Source organism: Nerophis lumbriciformis, linkage group LG02, assembly GCF_033978685.3.
Source record: "Nerophis lumbriciformis linkage group LG02, RoL_Nlum_v2.1, whole genome shotgun sequence".
NCBI classification, from domain to species: domain Eukaryota; kingdom Metazoa; phylum Chordata; class Actinopteri; order Syngnathiformes; family Syngnathidae; genus Nerophis; species Nerophis lumbriciformis.
The window spans coordinates 4,787,501-4,810,000 of NC_084549.2; the positions used below are offsets into that span (position 1 = coordinate 4,787,501).

At 32.4% G+C, this 22,500-nt stretch overlaps 2 protein-coding genes across 4 annotated transcripts in view; one reads left to right on the forward strand and one right to left on the reverse strand.

The window, feature by feature from the left end:
- ccdc172 (coiled-coil domain containing 172) overlaps positions 1-9,891 on the reverse strand; it is a 52,113-nt gene extending 42,222 nt beyond the window's left edge. For 2 of the 3 annotated variants that reach the window (XM_061932880.1, XM_061932719.1), the window contains exons 1-2: positions 9,182-9,284; positions 1,784-1,878 (exon numbers count right to left, since the gene is read on the reverse strand). In XM_061932880.1, the coding sequence (XP_061788864.1) occupies positions 1,784-1,862 (79 nt within the window). In that variant the 5' untranslated portion in view covers positions 1,863-1,878; positions 9,182-9,284. Of the gene's footprint in view, positions 1-1,783; positions 1,879-9,181; positions 9,285-9,761 lie in introns of those variants that run through there. The other variant, XM_061932796.1, reaches the window with a different exon arrangement.
- The window catches only part of LOC133578269 (GDNF family receptor alpha-1-like), a 165,440-nt gene continuing 152,810 nt past the window's right edge, over positions 9,871-22,500 (forward strand). Inside the window, exons 1-2 of the mRNA XM_061932598.2 lie at positions 9,871-10,106; positions 10,212-10,517. Coding sequence (XP_061788582.1) covers positions 10,007-10,106; positions 10,212-10,517 — 406 coding nt within the window. The 5' untranslated portion in view covers positions 9,871-10,006. The remainder of the gene's footprint in view (positions 10,107-10,211; positions 10,518-22,500) is intronic.

Here is a 22,500-nt window from a genome sequence, read left to right on the forward strand (position 1 = left end):
TCTGGAAAGGATAGAAATGTAGTTTGTCTCTTTTATCCAGTTATTAATCGAAGTAATAATCGACAGATTAATCGATTATCAAATTAATCGCTAGTTGCAGCCTTAATATACATATACACACACACACACACACACACATATATATATATATATATATATATATATATATATATATATATATATATATATATATATATATATATATATATATATATATATATATATATATATATATATATACTGTATTTAAGGAGGTTATCCCGAAAGTAAACAAGGTAGGCTTTTACTTTCATACATATTCATATACAGTACATACATACATTAACACACATATATATATATATAAAAACACACATATACACATACATGTGTACACACATTCATATACATATATACACATACATACATACTGTATATACATATACAAAAAACCCACAAAAAAACATATATATATATATATATACACATTAGGGCTGCAACAACTAATCGATTAAATCGATTAAAATCAATTATAAAAATAGTTGCCGATTAATTTAGTCATCGATTCGTTGGATCTATGCTATGCGCATGCGCAGAGGCTTTTTTCTTTTTTATATAAACCTTTGTTTATAAACTGCAACATTTACAAACAGCTGAGAAACAATAATCAAAATAAGTATGGGGCCAGTATGCTGTTTTTCCCCCCAATAAAATTCTGGAAAGGATAGAAATGTAGTTTGTCTCTTTTATCCAGTTATTAATCGATTAATCGAAGTAATAATCCACAGATTAATCGATTATCAAATTAATTGCTAGTTGCAGCCTTAATATACATATATACACACACACACACACACACATATATATATATATATATATATATATATATATATATATATATATATATATATATATATATATATATATATATATATATACATATATATATATATATATATATACTGTATTTAAGGAGGTTATCCCGAAAGTAAACAAGGTAGGCGTTTACTTTCATACATATTCATATACAGTACATACATACATTAACACACATATATATATATACATATTCATATATATATATATATACACATACATTAACACACACATATATATATATATATATATATATATATATATATATATATATATATATATATATATATATATATATATATATATATATACATATTCATAGATATATATACATACATAAACACACATATATACAGGAACAGAGGTATTCAATGGCTCAAATAAACAAAGGACGAGCGCTGCTAGGAAAGGCACAGACGCACATGGGGAAGTCTATGCAAAACAAAACTAAACTAAACAGACTGCAACACAACAAAAAAACGGAATGCTGGAGCACAGCAAAGACTTACGGGTGAAAACGTGCAGCACAAGAAGCGTACACATGAATAAACAATCACAAAGTCCCAACAAGGATAGCAGCAAAGGCTCCACTTCAAGAGCCGTAATTAGAAAATGAAGACATCTGCGAGGAGAAGATGCTCAGAGGTAATCAGAAGTAAGACACTAAACCCGGGAAAATGCCAACAAAGTCAAAACAAGGTATGATCTGAAGTGACAGATCATGACAGACATGGCTGTGCAGATGATAACATTGCATTACAACACATAAAGAAAGGCAACAAATAATGAAAAACATGAATGTGTAAGTGATCAAAAGACAACAATTAAGTGTCAGCTGACCATCAGACTGTAAACGTGATGCTGCCATAAAAAAACTTTTAGCATTTAATGAAGTTATTTTACACTAACAAACAGTAAGCTGACTTACCTTCTTTTAACTTCTGATTTTGCTCACTTAATTGTTGTTCGGTCAGAAGGATTTGGTGGAAAAGCTTGTCCAAGCTCATTGTGGAGGATGTTGGACTAAAAAGGAGAAAAAAAAACACACTAATTAGCACTTAGAGCAGCTAAATCGTTCATTTGTGTTTATTTCTTTTATTAAATGAACAATTGAACACACAAACATTGACAACATTAAAGGCACACCTCAACATTACAGACAAGCAACTAACATCCTTACACAAACAAAAAATGTTAAAAAAAAAAAAGTAGTGACAAAACCAAATGAATAAAAATTTAACCAATAGAAAGAAATTAAATAAGTAAAAAAACTAAAATTGGGCTTAATTTAAAACAATTTACATTCTGTTAGAATAATTATGTGTAAGTTATCACACAACTCTTATGCTTAAAGGCCGTTGCTATCGTTATTAGCTATTGTGCTCAAGTTGTACTTTTCTATCTGTGCAAGGACACAACTTGTTATCAGTCACGACATATGAGGGGTTGCCTCGCCGCAGATATTTTGTTTGTCTTAGCCCACTAACAGCCAAGGACTTCAAGGACCCCAATGAAGATAAGATGACAGCACACAGACGAAGCAGAGACAAGGCAATCACAAGGCCCCAGCACATTCCGTCACGTATTGTGCGTACTGGAAGCTGCTTTGCATGAAATGTGTGGCCACTCATTTTAGAGGCGGCCTCAGTGATGTTAACCAGGGACCTCCCAAATAAATAGAGGAGCATGTGGGCTGGACTTTAGAGCGTAGGTTGTTTCTGTAACTAGAGTACAGCCCAAAACGTCTCTCCTCATTGAGCTAAATTGAACTGTCTCTGCATGATTCCTTGCTTCCCTGTCTGTTTAATAGATGTCATCAGTGTTTGAACCTGACAGATACCTCCAATAAAGATAATAATTTAAGGGCCTTTTTACTTTTTCTTTTTTAACCATTCTCCAATATTTTAATAATAACTTGAAATCGTTAATGCCATTGGAGAATTTGCGATGAACTTTCATAATTCGACTTTTGTGGCAATGTTTGTGGCAACTATTTTATACTTTGTACACACTAATAGTACACACAATTTTATACTTTGTACACACTAATAGTACACACTACTTTATACTTTGTACAAGCTGATAGTACACACTATTTTATACTTTGCACGCAATAATAGTACTCACTATTTTATACTATTTACATACTAATAGTGCACACTTTTTTTATACTTCGTACACTCTAATAGTACACATTATTTTATACTTTGTACACAAAAATAGTACACGCTACTTTATACTTCACACACACTAATAATACACACTATTTAATACTTTATACACACTAATAGTACACACTATTTTATACTTTGTACACACTAATAGTACACATTACTTTATACTTTGTACAAGCTGATAGTACACACACTATTTTATACTTTGCACGCAATAATAGTACTCACTATTTTATACTATTTACATACTAATAATGCACACTTTTTTTTAAATACTTTGTACACTCTAATAGTACACGTTATTTTATACTTTGTACACAAAAATAGTACACGCTACTTTATACTTTGCACACACTAATAATACACACTATTTAATACTTTATACACACTAATAGTACACACTATTTTATACTTTGTACACACTAATAGTACACACTATTTTATACTTTGCATGCAATAATAGTACTCACTATTTTATACTATTTACATACCATTAGTACACACTTTTTTATACTTTGTACACTCTAATAGTACACATTATTTTATACTTTGTACACAAAAATAGTACACGCTACTTTATACTTTGCACACACTAATAATACACACTATTTAATACTTTATACACACTAATAGTACACACTAATTTATACTTTGTACACACTAATAGTACACACAATTTTATACTTTGTACACACTAATAGTATACACTACTTTATACGTTGTACAAGCTGATAGTACACTATTTTATACTTTGCACACAATAATAGTACTCACTATTTTATACTATGTACACACTAATAGTGCACACTTGTTTTTATACTTTGTACACTCTAATAGTACACATTATTTTATACTTTGTACACAAAAATAGTACACACTACTTTATACTTTGCACACACTAATAGTACACACTATTTAATACTTTATACACACTAATAGAACACACTATTTTATACTTTGTACACACTAATAGTACACACTACTTTATACTTTGTACAAGCTGATAGTACACACTATTTTATACTTTGCACGCAATAATAGTACTCACTATTTTATACTATTTACATACTAATAGTGCACACTTTTTTTATACTTTGTACACTCTAATAGTACACATTATTTTATACTTTGTACACAAAAATAGTACACGCTACTTTATACTTTGCACACACGAATAATACACACTATTTAATACTTTATACACACTAATAGTACACACTATTTTATACTTTGTACACACTAATAGTACACACTATTTTATACTTTGCATGCAATAATAGTACTCACTATTTTATACTATTTACATAAAGTATTTGGGCACACTTTTTTTATACTTTGTACAATCTAGTAGTACACATTATTTTATACTTTGTACACACTAGTAATACACACTATTTTATACATTTTACACTCTATTAGTGCACACTATTTTATATGTTGTACACACTAATAGTACACCCTATTTTATACTTTGTACACTCTAATAGTACACACTATTTTATACTTTGTGCACACTATTTTATACTTTGCACACACTAATAGTACACACTACTTTATACTCACTAATAGTACATACTATCTTATGCTTTGCACACACTAGCAGTACACACTATTTTATACTTTATACACACTAATAGTACACACTATTTTATACTTTGTACATACTAATAGTACACACTATTTTATACTTTGTACACACTAATAGTACACACTACTTTATACTTTGTACAAGCTGATAGTACACACTATTTTATACTTTGCACGCAATAATAGTACTCACTATTTTATACTATTTACATACTAATAGTGCACACTTTTTTATACTTTGTACACTCTAATAGTACACATTATTTTATACTTTGTACACAAAAATAGTACACGCTACTTTATACTTCACACACACTAATAATACACACTATTTAATACTTTATACACACTAATAGTACACACTATTTTATACTTTGTACACACTAAAAGTACACACAATTTTATACTTTGTACACACTAATAGTATACACTACTTTATACTTTGTACAAGCTGATAGTACACTATTTTATACTTTGCACACCATAATAGTACTCACTATTTTATACTATGTACACACTAATAGTACACACCATTTTATGTTTTGTACACACTATTTTATACTTTGTACACACTAATAGTACACACTACTTTATACTTTGTACAAGCTGATAGTACACACTATTTTATACTTTGCACGCAATAATAGTACTCACTATTTTATACTATTTACATACTAATAGTACACACTTTTTTTTATACTTTGTACACTCTAATAGTACACATTATTTTATACTTTGTACACAAAAATAGTACACGCTACTTTATACTTTGCACACACTAATAGTACATACTATTTAATACTTTATACACACTAATAGTACACACTATTTTATACTTTGTACACAGTAATAGTACACACAATTTTATACTTTGTACACACTACTTTATACTTTGTACAAGCTGATAGTACACACTATTTTATACTTTGCACGCAATAATAGTACTCACTATTTTATACTATTTACATACTAATAGTGCACACTTTTTTTAATACTTTGTACACTCTAATAGTACACGTTATTTTATACTTTGTACACAAAAATAGTACACGCTACTTTATACTTTGCACACACTAATAATACACACTATTTAATACTTTATACACACTAATAGTACACACTATTTTATACTTTGTACACACTAATAGTACACACTATTTTATACTTTGCATGCAATAATAGTACTCACTATTTTATACTACTTACATAAAGTATTTGGGCACACTTTTTTATACTTTGTACACACTAGTAGTACACATTATTTTATACTTTGTACACACTAACAGTACACACTATTTTATACTTTGTACACACTAGTAATACACACTATTTTATACATTTTACACTCTATTAGTGCACACTATTTTATACGTTGTACACACTAATAGTACACACTATTTTATACTTTGTACAATCTAATAGTACACACTATTTTATACTTTGTGCACTCTAATAGTATGCACTATTTTATACTCTGTACACTCTAATAGTGCACACTATTTTATACTTTGTACACACTATTTTATACTTTGCACACACTAATAGTACACACTACTTTATACTCACTAATAGTACATACTATTTCATGCTTTGCACACACTAGTAGTACACACTATTTTATACTTTATACACACTAATAGTACACACTATTTTATACTTTGTACACACTAATAGTACACACTATTTTATACTTTGTACACACTAATAGTACACACTACTTTATACTTTGTACAAGCTGATAGTACACACTATTTTATACTTTGCACGCAATAATAGTACTCACTATTTTATACTATTTACATACTAATAGTGCACACTTTTTTATACTTTGTACACTCTAATAGTACATGTTATTTTATACTTTGTACACAAAAATAGTACACGCTACTTTATACTTTGCACACACTATTTTATACTTTGCACACACTAATAGTACACACTATTTTATACTTTGTACACACTAATAGTACACACTATTTTATACTTTGTACACACTAATAGTACACACTACTTTATACTTTGTACAAGCTGATAGTACACACTATTTTATACTTTGCACGCAATAATAGTACTCACTATTTTATACTATTTATATACTAATAGTGCACACTTTTTTTTATACTTTGTACACTCTAATAGTACACATTATTTTATACTTTGTACACAAAAATAGTACACGCTACTTTATACTTTGCACACACTAATAGTACACACTTTTTAATACTTTATACACACTAATAGTACACACCATTTTATGCTTTGTACACACTAATAGTATACACTATTTTATACTTTGTACACACTACTTTATACTTTGTACAAGCTGATAGTACACACTATTTTATACTTTGCACGCAATAATAGTACTCACTATTTTATACTATTTACATACTAATAGTGCACACTTTTTTATACTCTGTACACTCTAATAGTACACACTATTTTATACTTTGTACACAAAAATAGTACACGCTACTTTATACTTTGCACACACTATTTTATACTTTGCACACACTAATAGTACACACTATTTTATACTATTTACATACTAATAGTGCACACTTTTTTATACTTTGTACACTCTAATAGTACACATTATTTTATACTTTGTACACAAAAATAGTACACGCTACTTTATACTTTGCACACACTATTTTATACTTTGCACACACTAATAGTACACACTATTTTATACTTTGCACACACTAATAGTACACACTATTTTATACTTTGCACACACTAATAGTACACACTATTTTATACTTTGTACACATTAATAGTACACACTATTTTGTACTTTGTACACACAAATAGTACACACTATTTTGTACTTTGTACACACAAATAGTACACACTATTTTGTACTCTGTACACACTAATAGTACACACTATTTTGTACTTTGTACACACTAATAGTACACACTATTTTATACTTTGTACACACTATTTTGTACTTTGTACACACAAATAGTACACACTATTTTGTACTCTGTACACACTAATAGTACACACTATTTTGTACTCTGTACACACTAATAGTACACACTATTTTATACTTTGCACACACTAATAGTACACACTATTTTATACTTTGCACACACTAATAGTACACACTATTTTATACTATTTACATACTAATAATGCACACTTTTTTTTAAATACTTTGTACACTCTAATAGTACACGTTATTTTATACTTTGTACACAAAAATAGTACACGCTACTTTATACTTTGCACACACTAATTATACACACTATTTAATACTTTACACACACTAATAGTACACACTATTTTATACTTTGTACACACTAATAGTACACACTATTTTATACTTTGTACACACTAATAGTACACACTACTTTATACTTTGTACAAGCTGATAGTACACACTATTTTATACTTTGCACGCAATAATAGTACTCACTATTTTATACTATTTATATACTAATAGTGCACACTTTTTTTTATACTTTGTACACTCTAATAGTACACATTATTTTATACTTTGTACACAAAAATAGTACACGCTACTTTATACTTTGCACACACTAATAGTACACACTTTTTAATACTTTATACACACTAATAGTACACACCATTTTATGCTTTGTACACACTAATAGTATACACTATTTTATACTTTGTACACACTACTTTATACTTTGTACAAGCTGATAGTACACACTATTTTATACTTTGCATGCAATAATAGTACTCACTATTTTATACTATTTACATACTAATAGTGCACACTTTTTTATACTCTGTACACTCTAATAGTACACACTATTTTATACTTTGTACACAAAAATAGTACACGCTACTTTATACTTTGCACACACTATTTTATACTTTGCACACACTAATAGTACACACTATTTTATACTATTTACATACTAATAGTGCACACTTTTTTATACTTTGTACACTCTAATAGTACACATTATTTTATACTTTGTACACAAAAATAGTACACGCTACTTTATACTTTGCACACACTATTTTATACTTTGCACACACTAATAGTAGACACTATTTTATACTTTGCACACACTAATAGTACACACTATTTTATACTTTGTACACACTATTTTGTACTTTGTACACACAAATAGTACACACTATTTTGTACTCTGTACACACTAATAGTACACACTATTGTATACTTTGCACACACTAATAGTACACACTATTTTATACTTTGTACACATTAATAGTACACCCTATTTTGTACTTTGTACACACTAATAGTACACACTATTTTGTACTTTGTACACACAAATAGTACACACTATTTGGTACTCTGTACACACTATTTTGTACTTTGTACACACTAATAGTACACACTATTTTGTATTCCATACACACTAATAGTACACTCAATTTTATCATTTGTGTGTTTAGATCTCAGAAGCTATGTTGCTAATGCTAGCTAAGAAGATCTCGTTAAACCTTGACCTCATTAAGATGTGCAGCTTTAAAATGTTGCCTTTTTTTCCCCCCCAGTCATATACTTATTTTTTCCGTCTCGGACACAACCTTATGTCGAGCTATTTGTGACTCACATTGACGTCTTTAAAGATGTCCAAAACTCTGATGTTCGTATTTATGGCAACAAAAAACTCCGCTGCTGAAAAGTGGACACGGAGTGCCCGCGTCCTTCGAAACTTCCTGCCAAATAATGCTCCCCTTCGCCACCAGGCCCGCCTGTCCGTCACATCCGGTCAGGAATATCATACATATTTAATCGTAATATATCATAAAGTACGTCTTTTCAAAGACTGTGTAGTTTTTTAGAACCTAACTCTAAATAAAAAAATAAAAATTCAACGATGTCATGTTTTATGTTCTCAACGCTTCATGCTGTGCTTAAAGCCGCCGCAAGATGGCGCCAGTGTCCGCTGCGCTAATACACATCATTTGGCAGTATAGGAGTATTAATCTCTATATTATTCTGTATTTTATGGATGGATTTATTGCTAACTGTTAGTTTGGTATGTTTTATTTTATACCAGCGTTATTATAAATATAGATATAAGTTGTCCAGTGATAAAAAAAAAAACACATTTCCCGCGATATTATGAAAGCCATCTTTATGAAGGGACTATTGTTTGCAAGACTTGATGAACATTGCAGAATAGTTACTTGAGTTGGCGATGGTTTAGTCGCGTTAACGCGCGCCAGTGATCGCTCCTCCCGCTCAATGCGCCACTTGGCCGTGCGTGCGTGCATGCGCGCGCTCACACGCCGGACGACGCGATCGCCTCGCACTTTGTTCTCCTGCCAGGAAACACAACCTCGCCCGTCTTTCTCTCTCTCTCCCCTCCATGGAACTCCCCGCACTGGCTCGGAACTTCTCCTGAGCGCTGCTGGACGTCTTTTCCCGCGACATGCTCGTCGTGCGTCGGCAGAGGACGACGACGATGATGATGATGAGGACGGCGGCGGTGATGATGATGATGCTGCTGCTGGCCGGACTTCTTCTCCTAGGTTTGTAGTCCCAATTCAAGAGCGGGAAAGAACTTTTCCCCGCGACTAAAAGTTGCGTGGATGTGTTCCCCGCTCGTAATTGATCACGATCCCGTCTGCTCGCAGATGTGCGGTGCGCGGCCGAGGAGGGCGCGCGGCGTGCGGGCGGCTCGCGGCCGGACTGCGTGCGGGCCAGCGAGCAGTGCCTGCAGGAGCCCGCCTGCAGCTCCAGGTACCGCACCATCAGGCAGTGCGTGTCCGGCAAGCACGGCAACTTCAGCCAAGTCGGCCGCATGGACGCGCAGGACGAGTGCCGGAGCGCCGTGGACGCGCTCAAGCAAAGTCCTTTGTACCGATGTCGCTGCAAGAGGAGCATGAAGAAGGAGAAGAACTGCCTGCGCGTCTACTGGGGAATCTACAACTCCTTGCAAGGTATTTATTATATAGTACTTAGTATATAGTCTACTGGGGCATCTACCACTCCTTGCAAGGTATTTATTATATACTATTTATTACTGGAGCATCTACCACTCCTTGCAAGGTATTTATTATATAATAGTTCATATATAGTCTACTGGGGTATCTACCACTCCTTGCAAGGTATTTATTATATAATATTTATTATATAGTCTACTGGGGCATCTACCACTCCTTGCAAGGTATTTATTATATACTATTTATTACTGGAGCATCTACCACTCCTTGCAAGGTATATAGTACTTAATATATAGTCTACTGGAGCATCTACCACTCCTTGCAAGGTATTTATTATATAGTACTTCATATATAGTCTACTGGAGCATCTACCACTCCTTGCAAGGTATTTATTATATAGTACTTCATATATAGTCTACTGGAGCATCTACCACTCCTTGCAAGGTATTTATTATATAGTACTTCATATATAGTCTACTGGGGCATCTACCACTCCTTGCAAGGTATTTATTGTATAATATTTCATATACAAGTAAAGTCTACTGGGGCATCTACCACTCCTTGCAATGTATTTATTATATAATATTTATTATATAGTCTACTGGGGCATCTACCACTCCTTGCAACGTATTTATTATATAGTACTTCATATATAGTCTACTGGGACATCTACCATTCCTTGCAACGTATTTATTATATAGTACTTCATATATAGTCTACTGGGACATCTACCACTCCTTGCAACGTATTTATTATATAGTACTTCATATATAGTCTACTGGGGCATCTACCACTCCTTGCAAGGTATTTATTATATAATACTTCATATATAGTCTACTGGGGCATCTACCACTCCTTGCAAGGTATTTATTATATAATATTTCATATACAGTCTACTGGGGCATCTACCACTCCTTGCAATGTATTTATTATATAGTACTTCATATATAGTCTACTGGGGCATCTACCACTCCTTGCAGGGTATGTATTATATAGTACTTCATATATAGTCTACTGGGGCATCTACCACTTCTTGCAAGGTATTTATTATATAATATTTCATATATAGTGAACTGGGGCATCTACCACTCCTTGCAAGGTATTTATTATATAATATTTCATATACAGTCTACTGGGGCGTCTACCACTCCTTGCAAGGTATTTATTATATAGTACTTCATATATAGTCTACTGGGGCATCTACCACTCCTTGCAAGGTATTTATTATATAGTACTTCATCTATAGTCTACTGGGGCATCTACCACTCCTTGCAAGGTATTTATTGTATAATATTTCATATACAAGTAAAGTCTACTGGGGCATCTACCACTCCATGCAAGGTATTTATTATATAATATTTATTATATAGTCTACTGGGGCATCTACCACTCCTTGCAAGGTATTTATTATATACTATTTATTATATAGTCTACTGGGGAATCTACCACTCCTTGCAAGGTATTTATTATATAGTACTTCATATATAGTCTGCTGGGGCATCTACCACTCCTTGCAAGGTATTTATTATATAGTACTTCATATATAGTCTACTGGGGCATCTACCACTCCTTGCAAGGTATTTATTATATACTATTTATTATATAGTCTACTGGAGCATCTACCACTCCTTGCAAGGTATTTATTATATACTATTTATTATATAGTCTACTGGAGCATCTACCACTCCTTGCAAGGTATTTATTATATAGTACTTCATATATAGTCTACTGGGGCATCTACCACTCCTTGCAAGGTATATAGTACTTAATATATAGTCTACTGGAGCATCTACCACTCCTTGCAAGGTATATAGTACTTAATATATAGTCTACTGGAGCATCTACCACTCCTTGCAAGGTATTTATTATATAGTACTTCATATATAGTCTACTGGGGCATCTACCACTCCTTGCAAGGTATTTATTATATAGTACTTCATATATAGTCTACTGGGGCATCTACCACTCCTTGCAAGGTATTTATTATATAGTACTTCATATATAGTCTACTGGGGTATCTACCACTCCTTGCAAGGTATTTATTATATAATATTTATTATATAGTCTACTGGGGCATCTACCACTTCTTGCAAGGTATTTATTATATAATATTTCATATATAGTGAACTGGGGCATTTACCACTCCTTGCAAGGTATTTATTATATAATATTTCATATACAGTCTACTGGGGCATCTACCACTCCTTGCAAGGTATTTATTAAATAGTACTTCATATATAGTCTACTTGGGCATCTACCACTCCTTGCAAGGTATTTATTATATAATATTTCATATACAGTCTACTGGGGCATCTACCACTCCTTGCAAGGTCTTTATTATATAATATTTCATATATAGTCTACTGGGGCAACTACCACTCCTTGCAAGGTATTTTTTATATAGTACTTTATATATCAATCAATCAATCAATGTTTATTTATATAGCCCTAAATCACAAGTGTCTCAAAGGGCTGCACAAGCCACAACGACATCCTCGGTACAGAGCCCACATTAGGTAAAGGAAAAACTCACCCCAGTGGGACGTCGATGTGAATGACTATGAGAAACCTTGGAGAGGACCGCATATGTGGGTAACCCTCCCCCCTCTCTAGGGGAGACCGAATGCAATGGATGTCGAGTGGGTCTGACATAATATTGTGAGAGTCCAGTCCATAGTGGATCCAACATAATAGTAAGAGTCCAGTCCATAGTGGGGCCAGCAGGACACCATCCCAAGCGGAGACGAGTCAGCAGCGCAGAGATGTTCCCAACCGATGCACAGGCGAGTGGTCCACCCCAGGTCCTGAGTCTGGACAGCCAGCACTTCATCCATGGCCACCGGACCTGTGCCTACCTACAATCTGATATATCTGATACATCGCTAAGTTTTAGAGCAGGGGTCCCCAAACTTTTTGACTCGGGGGCCGCATTGGGTTAAAAAAATGTGTCCGGGGGCCGGGCTGTATATATATATATATATATATATATATATATATATATATATATATATATATATATATATATATATGTATATACACATATATAAATTGTCTTTATAATCCAGCGAGTTAATCCGTATTGTCATTTAACATCAATTAACTTTGATGTCCATCAACATTTAACATTGTCACGTTATCGATGGGAAAATTAATTTTTAGACAATATGATTTGCCTGAGCGGCTAGGAGACACTGAGAGTAACAAGCGGTAGAAAATGGATTAGAAAGGAAAGATAAAAAAAATAAAAAAAATAAATAAATAAAATAAAATAAATAAAAAATCAAAATAAAATAAAAATTCTTGGGACTTCCCGTGGGCCGGATTTTGGATGCCGGGGGGCCGGATCTGGCCCGCGGGCCGAAGTTTGGGGACCCCTGCTTTAGAGCTTTGTTGTGAAAATCTCCTTCCGTGTCTGTGGAAACGCTTCCCACCCACACTTCTTGGTGCCTCGTCTGAGCTGCTGTGACGTAGATTACCATAGTAACTAATTAGATGACCATAGTAACTGGTATATCTTCCATAAGTGCAGATTCCAAGCATTGATAGACTTAGTAGAGTTGAAGACTTACGGTCGTTGGAAAACAAGAGTGCACATCATAATGGCAGCTACACTTTACATCTTAAACATCTAAAACAATTATTTGGGAATGTCCGGCGGGCCTGATTGAAAAGCTTAACAGGCCGCATGTGGCCCCCAGGCCTTAGTTTGAGGTGAAGGCTAATTAGCTTTTAGCGTAACGTTAGCTCATTTTGCGGTGTGTGCGTGTGTGTGTGTGTGTGTGTGTGTGTGTTACGGACAGCAAAGCCCTGTCTGTCTGTTATTTCACTTGACCTTTTTCTGTGTTGATTGAGCTGTGTTGAAGCAGCAAAAAAGGACATTATGTTAAATGAAGAGTTTCTGTCTCTGATAGTTCATATAATAATATAAGTGCATCATTAAGCCTACATGAACTCCATGGTGTTCAGGGATGAATAGTCTCTCCTATTGCTATTGTACCATTTTTTCAGCTATAGTTACGTTAATCATTAGTAATGCAGCAGCCTAGTTTAGAATGGCAGGGTCCCTGCTATCAAAAGTTGATAAAAATATAACATTTACATAATAAAAATCGACTACAGGCTTCCCAAATGCTGTAAGAAATTAAGCATGATGAGTTGACTTGAAACTGTTTAATGTTGCACTTTTTATATGTAGATGAAAAATTTTGTCATTTTATTTAATCTGAGCAACAACTTGAGGGAGTTTAATGTTGATTAACGTGGGCAGAATTATTATAGTGTTCCCAATGTTAAAAGGATAAAGCCATTGTTTACAAATTTGGTAAATAAATAACCCAAAAATTTATATTTTGTTGTTTTCTTACTGTACCAAAAATGAACCGAATTGTGACCTCTAAACCGAGGTACGTACCGAACTGAAATTTTTGTGTACCGTTACACCCCTACTATATAGTCTATAGTATATTGTTTATAGTGTATAACTGTCAAGACTTGGACTAAGGTGTGTTTGTTTTCCCGAGATGCAAGTAAAGCTGGATGTGGCATGGCGTGAAGGTAAAGACATTATTTATTTTACACTAACAAAGGAATAAACAAAAGGTGCGCACAAGGGCGGAAGTACAAAACTTGGCTATAAAAACAAAAACTCGCACAAAGGCAGAACTATGGACAAAAAAACAAAATTCACTAACTGTGGCATTAATCAACAAAAACTTACTTGCGATGACGTGAACAGGGCAGCATGGACTATGAACATGAAACAGTGTGTCAAGAGTGATGTCGCCAGGGTGACAGCCTGGCAACTACAGGCTTAAATAGTGATGACATGATTAGTGAAAACAGGTGCGTGACTCAAAATGTGAAAACGTGAGACAGGTGCGTGACATGACGATGTGAACCAGGTGAAACTAATGGTTACTATGGTGACAAAGGGAGTGAAGACAAGAACTAAAAAGTGTCCAAAAACCAAGCAAACCATAACTAAACAAAACATGATCACAGACATGACAATAACATATAGTATATCAATCAATCAATCAATGTTTATTTATATAGCCCTAAATCACAAGTGTCAGTATACAGTGTATATTATATAGAGTGGTTCTCGAACTTAGTACCACCTGCACCGAATACCACCATACAGTACCATAGTAAAGTAGACCTAAATTTAAATGAATAGTCTCTCCTATTGCTATTGTATTATAGTCAGTGTGTGTGTGAATGGGTGAATGTGGAAATAGTGTCAAAGCGCTTTGAGTACCTTAAAAAGGTAGAAAAGCGCTACACAAGTACAACCTATTTACCATTTGATCACTTTAAAAACATTTGACCAAAGTGATTTCAAAACAAATAGTGTCAACAGTGTGTTTGTGTTACAGCAGCAAGGATGATCAGACAGAATATCTTCAGCTTCTCGCTCTGTGCTTTTGTTTTTACAAGAATATCTTTAATACATTTGTCAAATATCATATGATAGCAATAATGGCTTTTACAGCCCTGCAGCTTTAGCTGACTCGCATGTCTGCTTTCATCCTTTTTCCATCGCCAGTGTAGACTGTCGTGTGTGTGTGTGTGCGTGTGTGTGTGTGTGTGTGTGTGTGTGTGTGAGCCAGAGAGAAAGACGAGAGGAGGAGGAGGCGCAGACCCCTAATGACTGACGTGTGTGTGTGTATTGATGACATCATGTGAAGGTGCACACACACACACACATAACAAGTCATTCCTTGCCCATTGTTGAGGTGCCAGTCCAGCATGGCACACACACACACACACACACACACACACACACACACACACACACACACACACACACACACACACACACACACACACACACACACACACACACACACACACACACACACACACACACGCTCTCTTATCCACGTGTCCAAGCAGCTTTTATTGTCTGTAGACACGATTGATCTTCATGTTCAATTCTATTTGAAGACAAAAGTTAGTAACAGAACGCAGACACAATAAGTTGGCAAACCCTATGAAAACACATGTTTTTGGTCACAACATCTCTATTGTCCCTCCTTGTGGCTGGATAAGACACCTTAGGATGGACCTTCTTTCTGCTAGAAGAAGATGAACAGATGAATACACACAGTGGTACACACACACTTATCATTGGGTGAATATGATGTCATGACTTATCATTATGAATATGATGTCATGACTTATCATTGTGTGAATATGATGTCGTGACTTATCATCATTAGATAGATAGATAGATAGTACTTTATTGATTCCTTCATGAGATTTCCCTCAGGAAATTTAAAATTACTTATCATTATAATTATTATTATGAATATGATGCCTTTACTTATCATTATTACTTATCTTTATCATTATGAATATGATGCCTTTACTTATCATTATAACATATCATTATCATTATGAATATGATGTCATTACTTATCATTATGAATAAGATGTCAATACTTAGCATTATGAATATAATGTCATGACTTATCATTGTGCGAATATTATGTCATCACTTATCACTATTACTTATCATTATCAATATGAATATGATGTCATTACTTATCATTATTAATATGATGTCATTACTTATCATTATGAATATAATGTCATTACTTATCATTATGAATATGATGTCAATACTTATCATTATGAATATAATGCCATTTCTTATCATTGTGTGAATATGATGTCGTAACTTATCATCATTACTTATCATTATAAATATCATTATGAATATTATGCCATTATTTATCATTATTACTTATCATTATCATTATCATTATCATTATCATTATGAATATGATGTCATGACTTATCATTGTGTGAATATTATGTCATGACTTATCACTATTACCTATCATTATCATTATGGATATGATGTCATTACTTATCATTATGAATATTATGTCATTAATTATCATTATGAATGTGATGTCATTACTTATCATTATGAATATAATGTCATGACTTATAATTGTGTGAATATTATGTCATGACTTATTACTATTATTTATCATTATCATTATGAATATGATGTCATTACTTATCATTATTACTTACCGTTATCATTATGAATATGATGTCATTACTTATCATTATGAATATGATGTCATTACTTATCATGAATATGATGTCAATACTTATCATTATGAATGTAATGTCATGACTTGTCATTGTGTGAATATAATGTCATGACTTTTTACTATTACTTATCATTATTATTATGAATATGATGTCATTACTTATCATTGTGAATATGATGTCATCACTTATCATTGTTTAATTATGATATCATTACTTATCATTATGAATATGATGCCATTACTTATCATTATGAATATAATGTCATGACTTATCATTGTGCGAATATTATGTCATGATTTATTACTATTACTTATCATTATCATTATGAATATGATGTCATTACTTATCATTATGAATATAATGTCATTACTTATCATTATGAATATGATTTCATTACTTATCATTATGAATATGATGTCAATACTTATCATTATGAATGAATTGTCATGACTTATCATTGTGTGAATATTATGTCATGACTTATCACTATTACTTATAATTATCATTATGAATATGTCATTACTTATCATTACGAATATTATGTCATTACTTATCATTATGAATATAATGTCATTACTTACCATTATGAACAAGATGTCATGACTTATCATTATGAATATGATGTCATTGCTTATCATTGTGTAAATAGGATGTCATTACTTACCATTAATACTTATCATTATCATTGTGAATATGATGTCATTACTTATCATTATGAATACGATGTCATTATTTATCATTATCAATATGATGTCATGACTTATCAGCATGTGAAATTGATGTCATGACTTATCAATATTACTTATCATTATCATTATGAATATGATGTCATGACTTATCATTATTACTTATCATTATCAATATGATGTCATAAAGTACGTGCCAGTACATAGGTAAGGTGGAGGAGACGTCAAGTTAGGTTTCACTTTCAATTCTTCTTTGATGACAATGATGAGGATAATGGTGATGATGGCGATGATTGTGATGATGGTGATTGTGATGATGATGATGAAGATGATGATCATGATGATGATGATGTTGATGATGATGGTGATGATGATGATATTGATGATATCATCTGATAAGTGTGGATATGACACATGTGGTGTATCAGACCAGAGTGTTGTGGACAAGTATGATGTTTGTATCTGGCCTGCTTTAAAGGATACTTCTTATGTTGTTATATGTGACATCATCAAGTAGTATTTATTACATCATCTCTTCTTTATTATACTTGTGCTTCTTTTCTTTGCTGTTGTTCCAACAACATGTTTGCTTTTATTCCAACAACATGTTTGCTTTTATTCCAACAACATGTTAAATTTTATTCCAAGAACATGTTTGCTTTTATTCCAAAAACATGTTTGCTTTTATTCCAACAACATGTTCACTTTTATTCCAACAACATGTTTGTTTTTATTCCAACAACATGTTTGTTTTTATTCCAACAACATGTTTGCTTTTATTCCAAAAACGTGTTTGCTTTTATTCCAAAAACATGTTTGCTTTTATTCCAAAAACATGTTTGCTTTTATTCCAACATGTTTGCTTTTATTCCAACAACATGTTTGCTTTTATTCCAACCTGTTCGCTTTTATTCCAACAACATGTTCGCTTTTATTCCAACAACATGTTTACTTTTATTCCAACAACATGTTCACTTTTATTCCAACAACATGTTTGGTTTTATTCCAATAACATGTTTACTTTTATTCCAACATGTTCACTTTTATTCCAACAACATGTTTGTTTTTATTCCAACAACATGTTTGCTTTTATTCCAAAAACGTGTTTGCTTTTATTCCAAAAACATGTTTGCTTTTATTCCAAAAACATGTTTGCTTTTATTCCAATATGTTTGCTTTTATTCCAACAACATGTTTGCTTTTATTCCAACCTGTTCGCTTTTATTCCAACAACATGTTTGCTTTTATTCCAACAACATGTTTGCTTTTATTCCAACAACATGTTTGCTTTTATTCCAACAACATGTTTGCTTTTATTCCAACAACATGTTCGCTTTTATTCCAACAACATGTTCGCTTTTATTCCACCAAAATGTTCGCTTTTATTCCAACAACATGTTTGCTTTTATTCCAACATGTTTACTTTTATTCCAACAACATGTTTGCTTTTATTCCAACATGTTTGCTTTCATTCCAACAACATGTTTGTTTTTATTCCAACAACATGTTTGCTTTTATTCCAACAACATGTTTGCTTTTATTCCAAAAACATGTTTGCTTTTATTCCAACATGTTTGCTTTTATTCCAACATGTTTGCTTTTATTCCACCAATATGTTTGCTTTTATTCCAACAACATGTTTGCTTTTATTCCAACAACATGTTCACTTTTATTCCAATAACATGTTTGCTTTTATTCCAACAACATGTTTGCTTTTATTCCAACAACATGTTTGGTTTTATTCCAACAACATGTTTGCTTTTATTCCACCAATATGTTCGCTTTTATTCCAACATGTTTGCTTTTATTCCAACAACATGTTCGCTTTTATTCCAACAACATGTTCGCTTTTATTCCACCAATATGTTCGCTTTTATTCCAACAACATGTTTGCTTTTATTCCAACAACATGTTTGTTTTTATTCCACCAATATGTTTGCTTTTATTCCAACAACATGTTTGTTTTTATTCCAACATGTTCTCTTTTATTCCAACAACATGTTTGGTTTTATTCCAACAACATGTTCTCTTTTATTCCAACATGTTCTCTTTTATTCCAACAACATGTTTGCTTTTATTCCAAAAACATGTTTGCTTTTATTCCAATAACATGTTTACTTTTATTCCAACAATATGTTTGCTTTTATTCCAACATGTTTGCTTTTATTCCAACATGTTCGCTTTTATTCCAACAACATGTTTGCTTTTATTCCAACAATATGTTTGCTTTTATTCCAACAACATGTTTGCTTTTATTCCAACATGTTTGCTTTTATTCGAACAACATGTTTGCTTTTATTCCAACAACATGTTTGCTTTCATTCCAACAACATGTTCACTTTTATTCCAATAACATGTTTGCTTTTATTACAACAACATGTTTGCTTTTATTCCAACAACATGTTTGCTTTTATTCCAACATGTTTGCTTTTATTCCAACAACATGTTCGCATTTATTCCAACATGTTCACTTTTATTCCAATAAAATGTTTGCTTTTATTACAACAACATGTTTGCTTTTATTCCAACAACATGTTCGCTTTTATTCCACCAATATGTTCGCTTTTATTCCAACAACATGTTTGCTTTTATTCCACCAATATGTTCGCTTTTATTCCAACATGTTTGCTTTTATTCCAACAACATGTTCGCTTTTATTCCAACAACATGTTCGCTTTTATTCCACCAATATGTTCGCTTTTATTCCAACAACATGTTTGCTTTTATTCCAACAACATGTTTGTTTTTATTCCACCAATATGTTTGCTTTTATTCCAACAACATGTTTGCTTTTATCCAACATGTTTGCTTTTATTCCAACAACATGTTTGCTTTTATTCCAACATGTTTGCTTTTATTCCAACAACATGTTTGCTTTTATTCCAACATGTTTGCTTTTATTCCAACAACATGTTTGCTTTTATTCCAACAACATGTTTGTTTTTATTCCAAAATGTTTGCTTTTATTCCAACAACATGTTTGCATTTATTCCAACATGTTCACTTTTATTCCAACAACATGTTTGCTTTTATTCCAACATGTTTGCTTTTATTCCAACAACATGTTTGCTTTTATTCCAACAACATGTTTGCTTTTATTCCAACATGTTTGCTTTTATTCCAACAACATGTTCGCTTTTATTCCACCAATATGTTCGCTTTTATTCCAACAACATGTTTGTTTTTATTCCACCAATATGGTTGCTTTTATTCCAACAACATGTTTGGTTTTATTCCAACATGTTCTCTTTTATTCCAACAACATGTTTGGTTTTATTCCAACATGTTCTCTTTTATTCCAACAACATGTTTGCTTTTATTCCAAAAACATGTTTGCTTTTATTCCAACAACATGTTTGCTTTTATTCCAACAATATGTTTGCTTTTATTCCAACAACATGTTTGCTTTTATTCCAACATGTTCGCTTTTATTCCAACAACATGTTTGCTTTTATTCCAACATGTTTGCTTTTATTCCAACATGTTTGCTTTTATTCCAACATGTTTGTTTTTATTCCAACAACATGTTCGCTTTTATTCCAACATGTTCACTTTTATTCCAACAACATGTTTGCTTTTATTGCAACATGTTCGCTTTTATTCCAACAACATGTTCGCTTTTAGTCCAACAACATGTTCTCTTTTATTCCAACAACATGTTGGCTTTTATTCCAAAAACATGTTCGCTTTTATTCCAACATGTTCACTTTTATTCCAACAACATGTTCGCTTTTAGTCCAACAACATGTTTGCTTTTATTCCAACAACATGTTCACTTTTATTCCAACAACATGTTTGCTTTTATTCCAACAACATGTTCACTTTTATTCCAACAACATGTTTGCTTTTATTCCAAAAACGTGTTTGCTTTTATTCCAAAAACATGTTTGCTTTTATTCCAACATGTTCGCTTTTATTCCACCAATATGTTTGCTTTTATTCCAACAAATTGTTTACTTTTATTCCAACAACATGTTCACTTTTATTCCAACATGTTTGGTTTTATTCCAAAAACATGTTTGCTTTTATTCCAACAACATGTTTGCTTTTATTCCAACATGTTCACTTTTATTCCAACAACATGTTTGCTTTTATTCCAACAACATGTTCACTTTTATTCCAACAACATGTTTGCTTTTATTCCAACATGTTTGCTTTTATTCCAACATGTTTGCTTTTATTCCAACATGTTCGCTTTTATTCCAACATGTTCGCTTTTA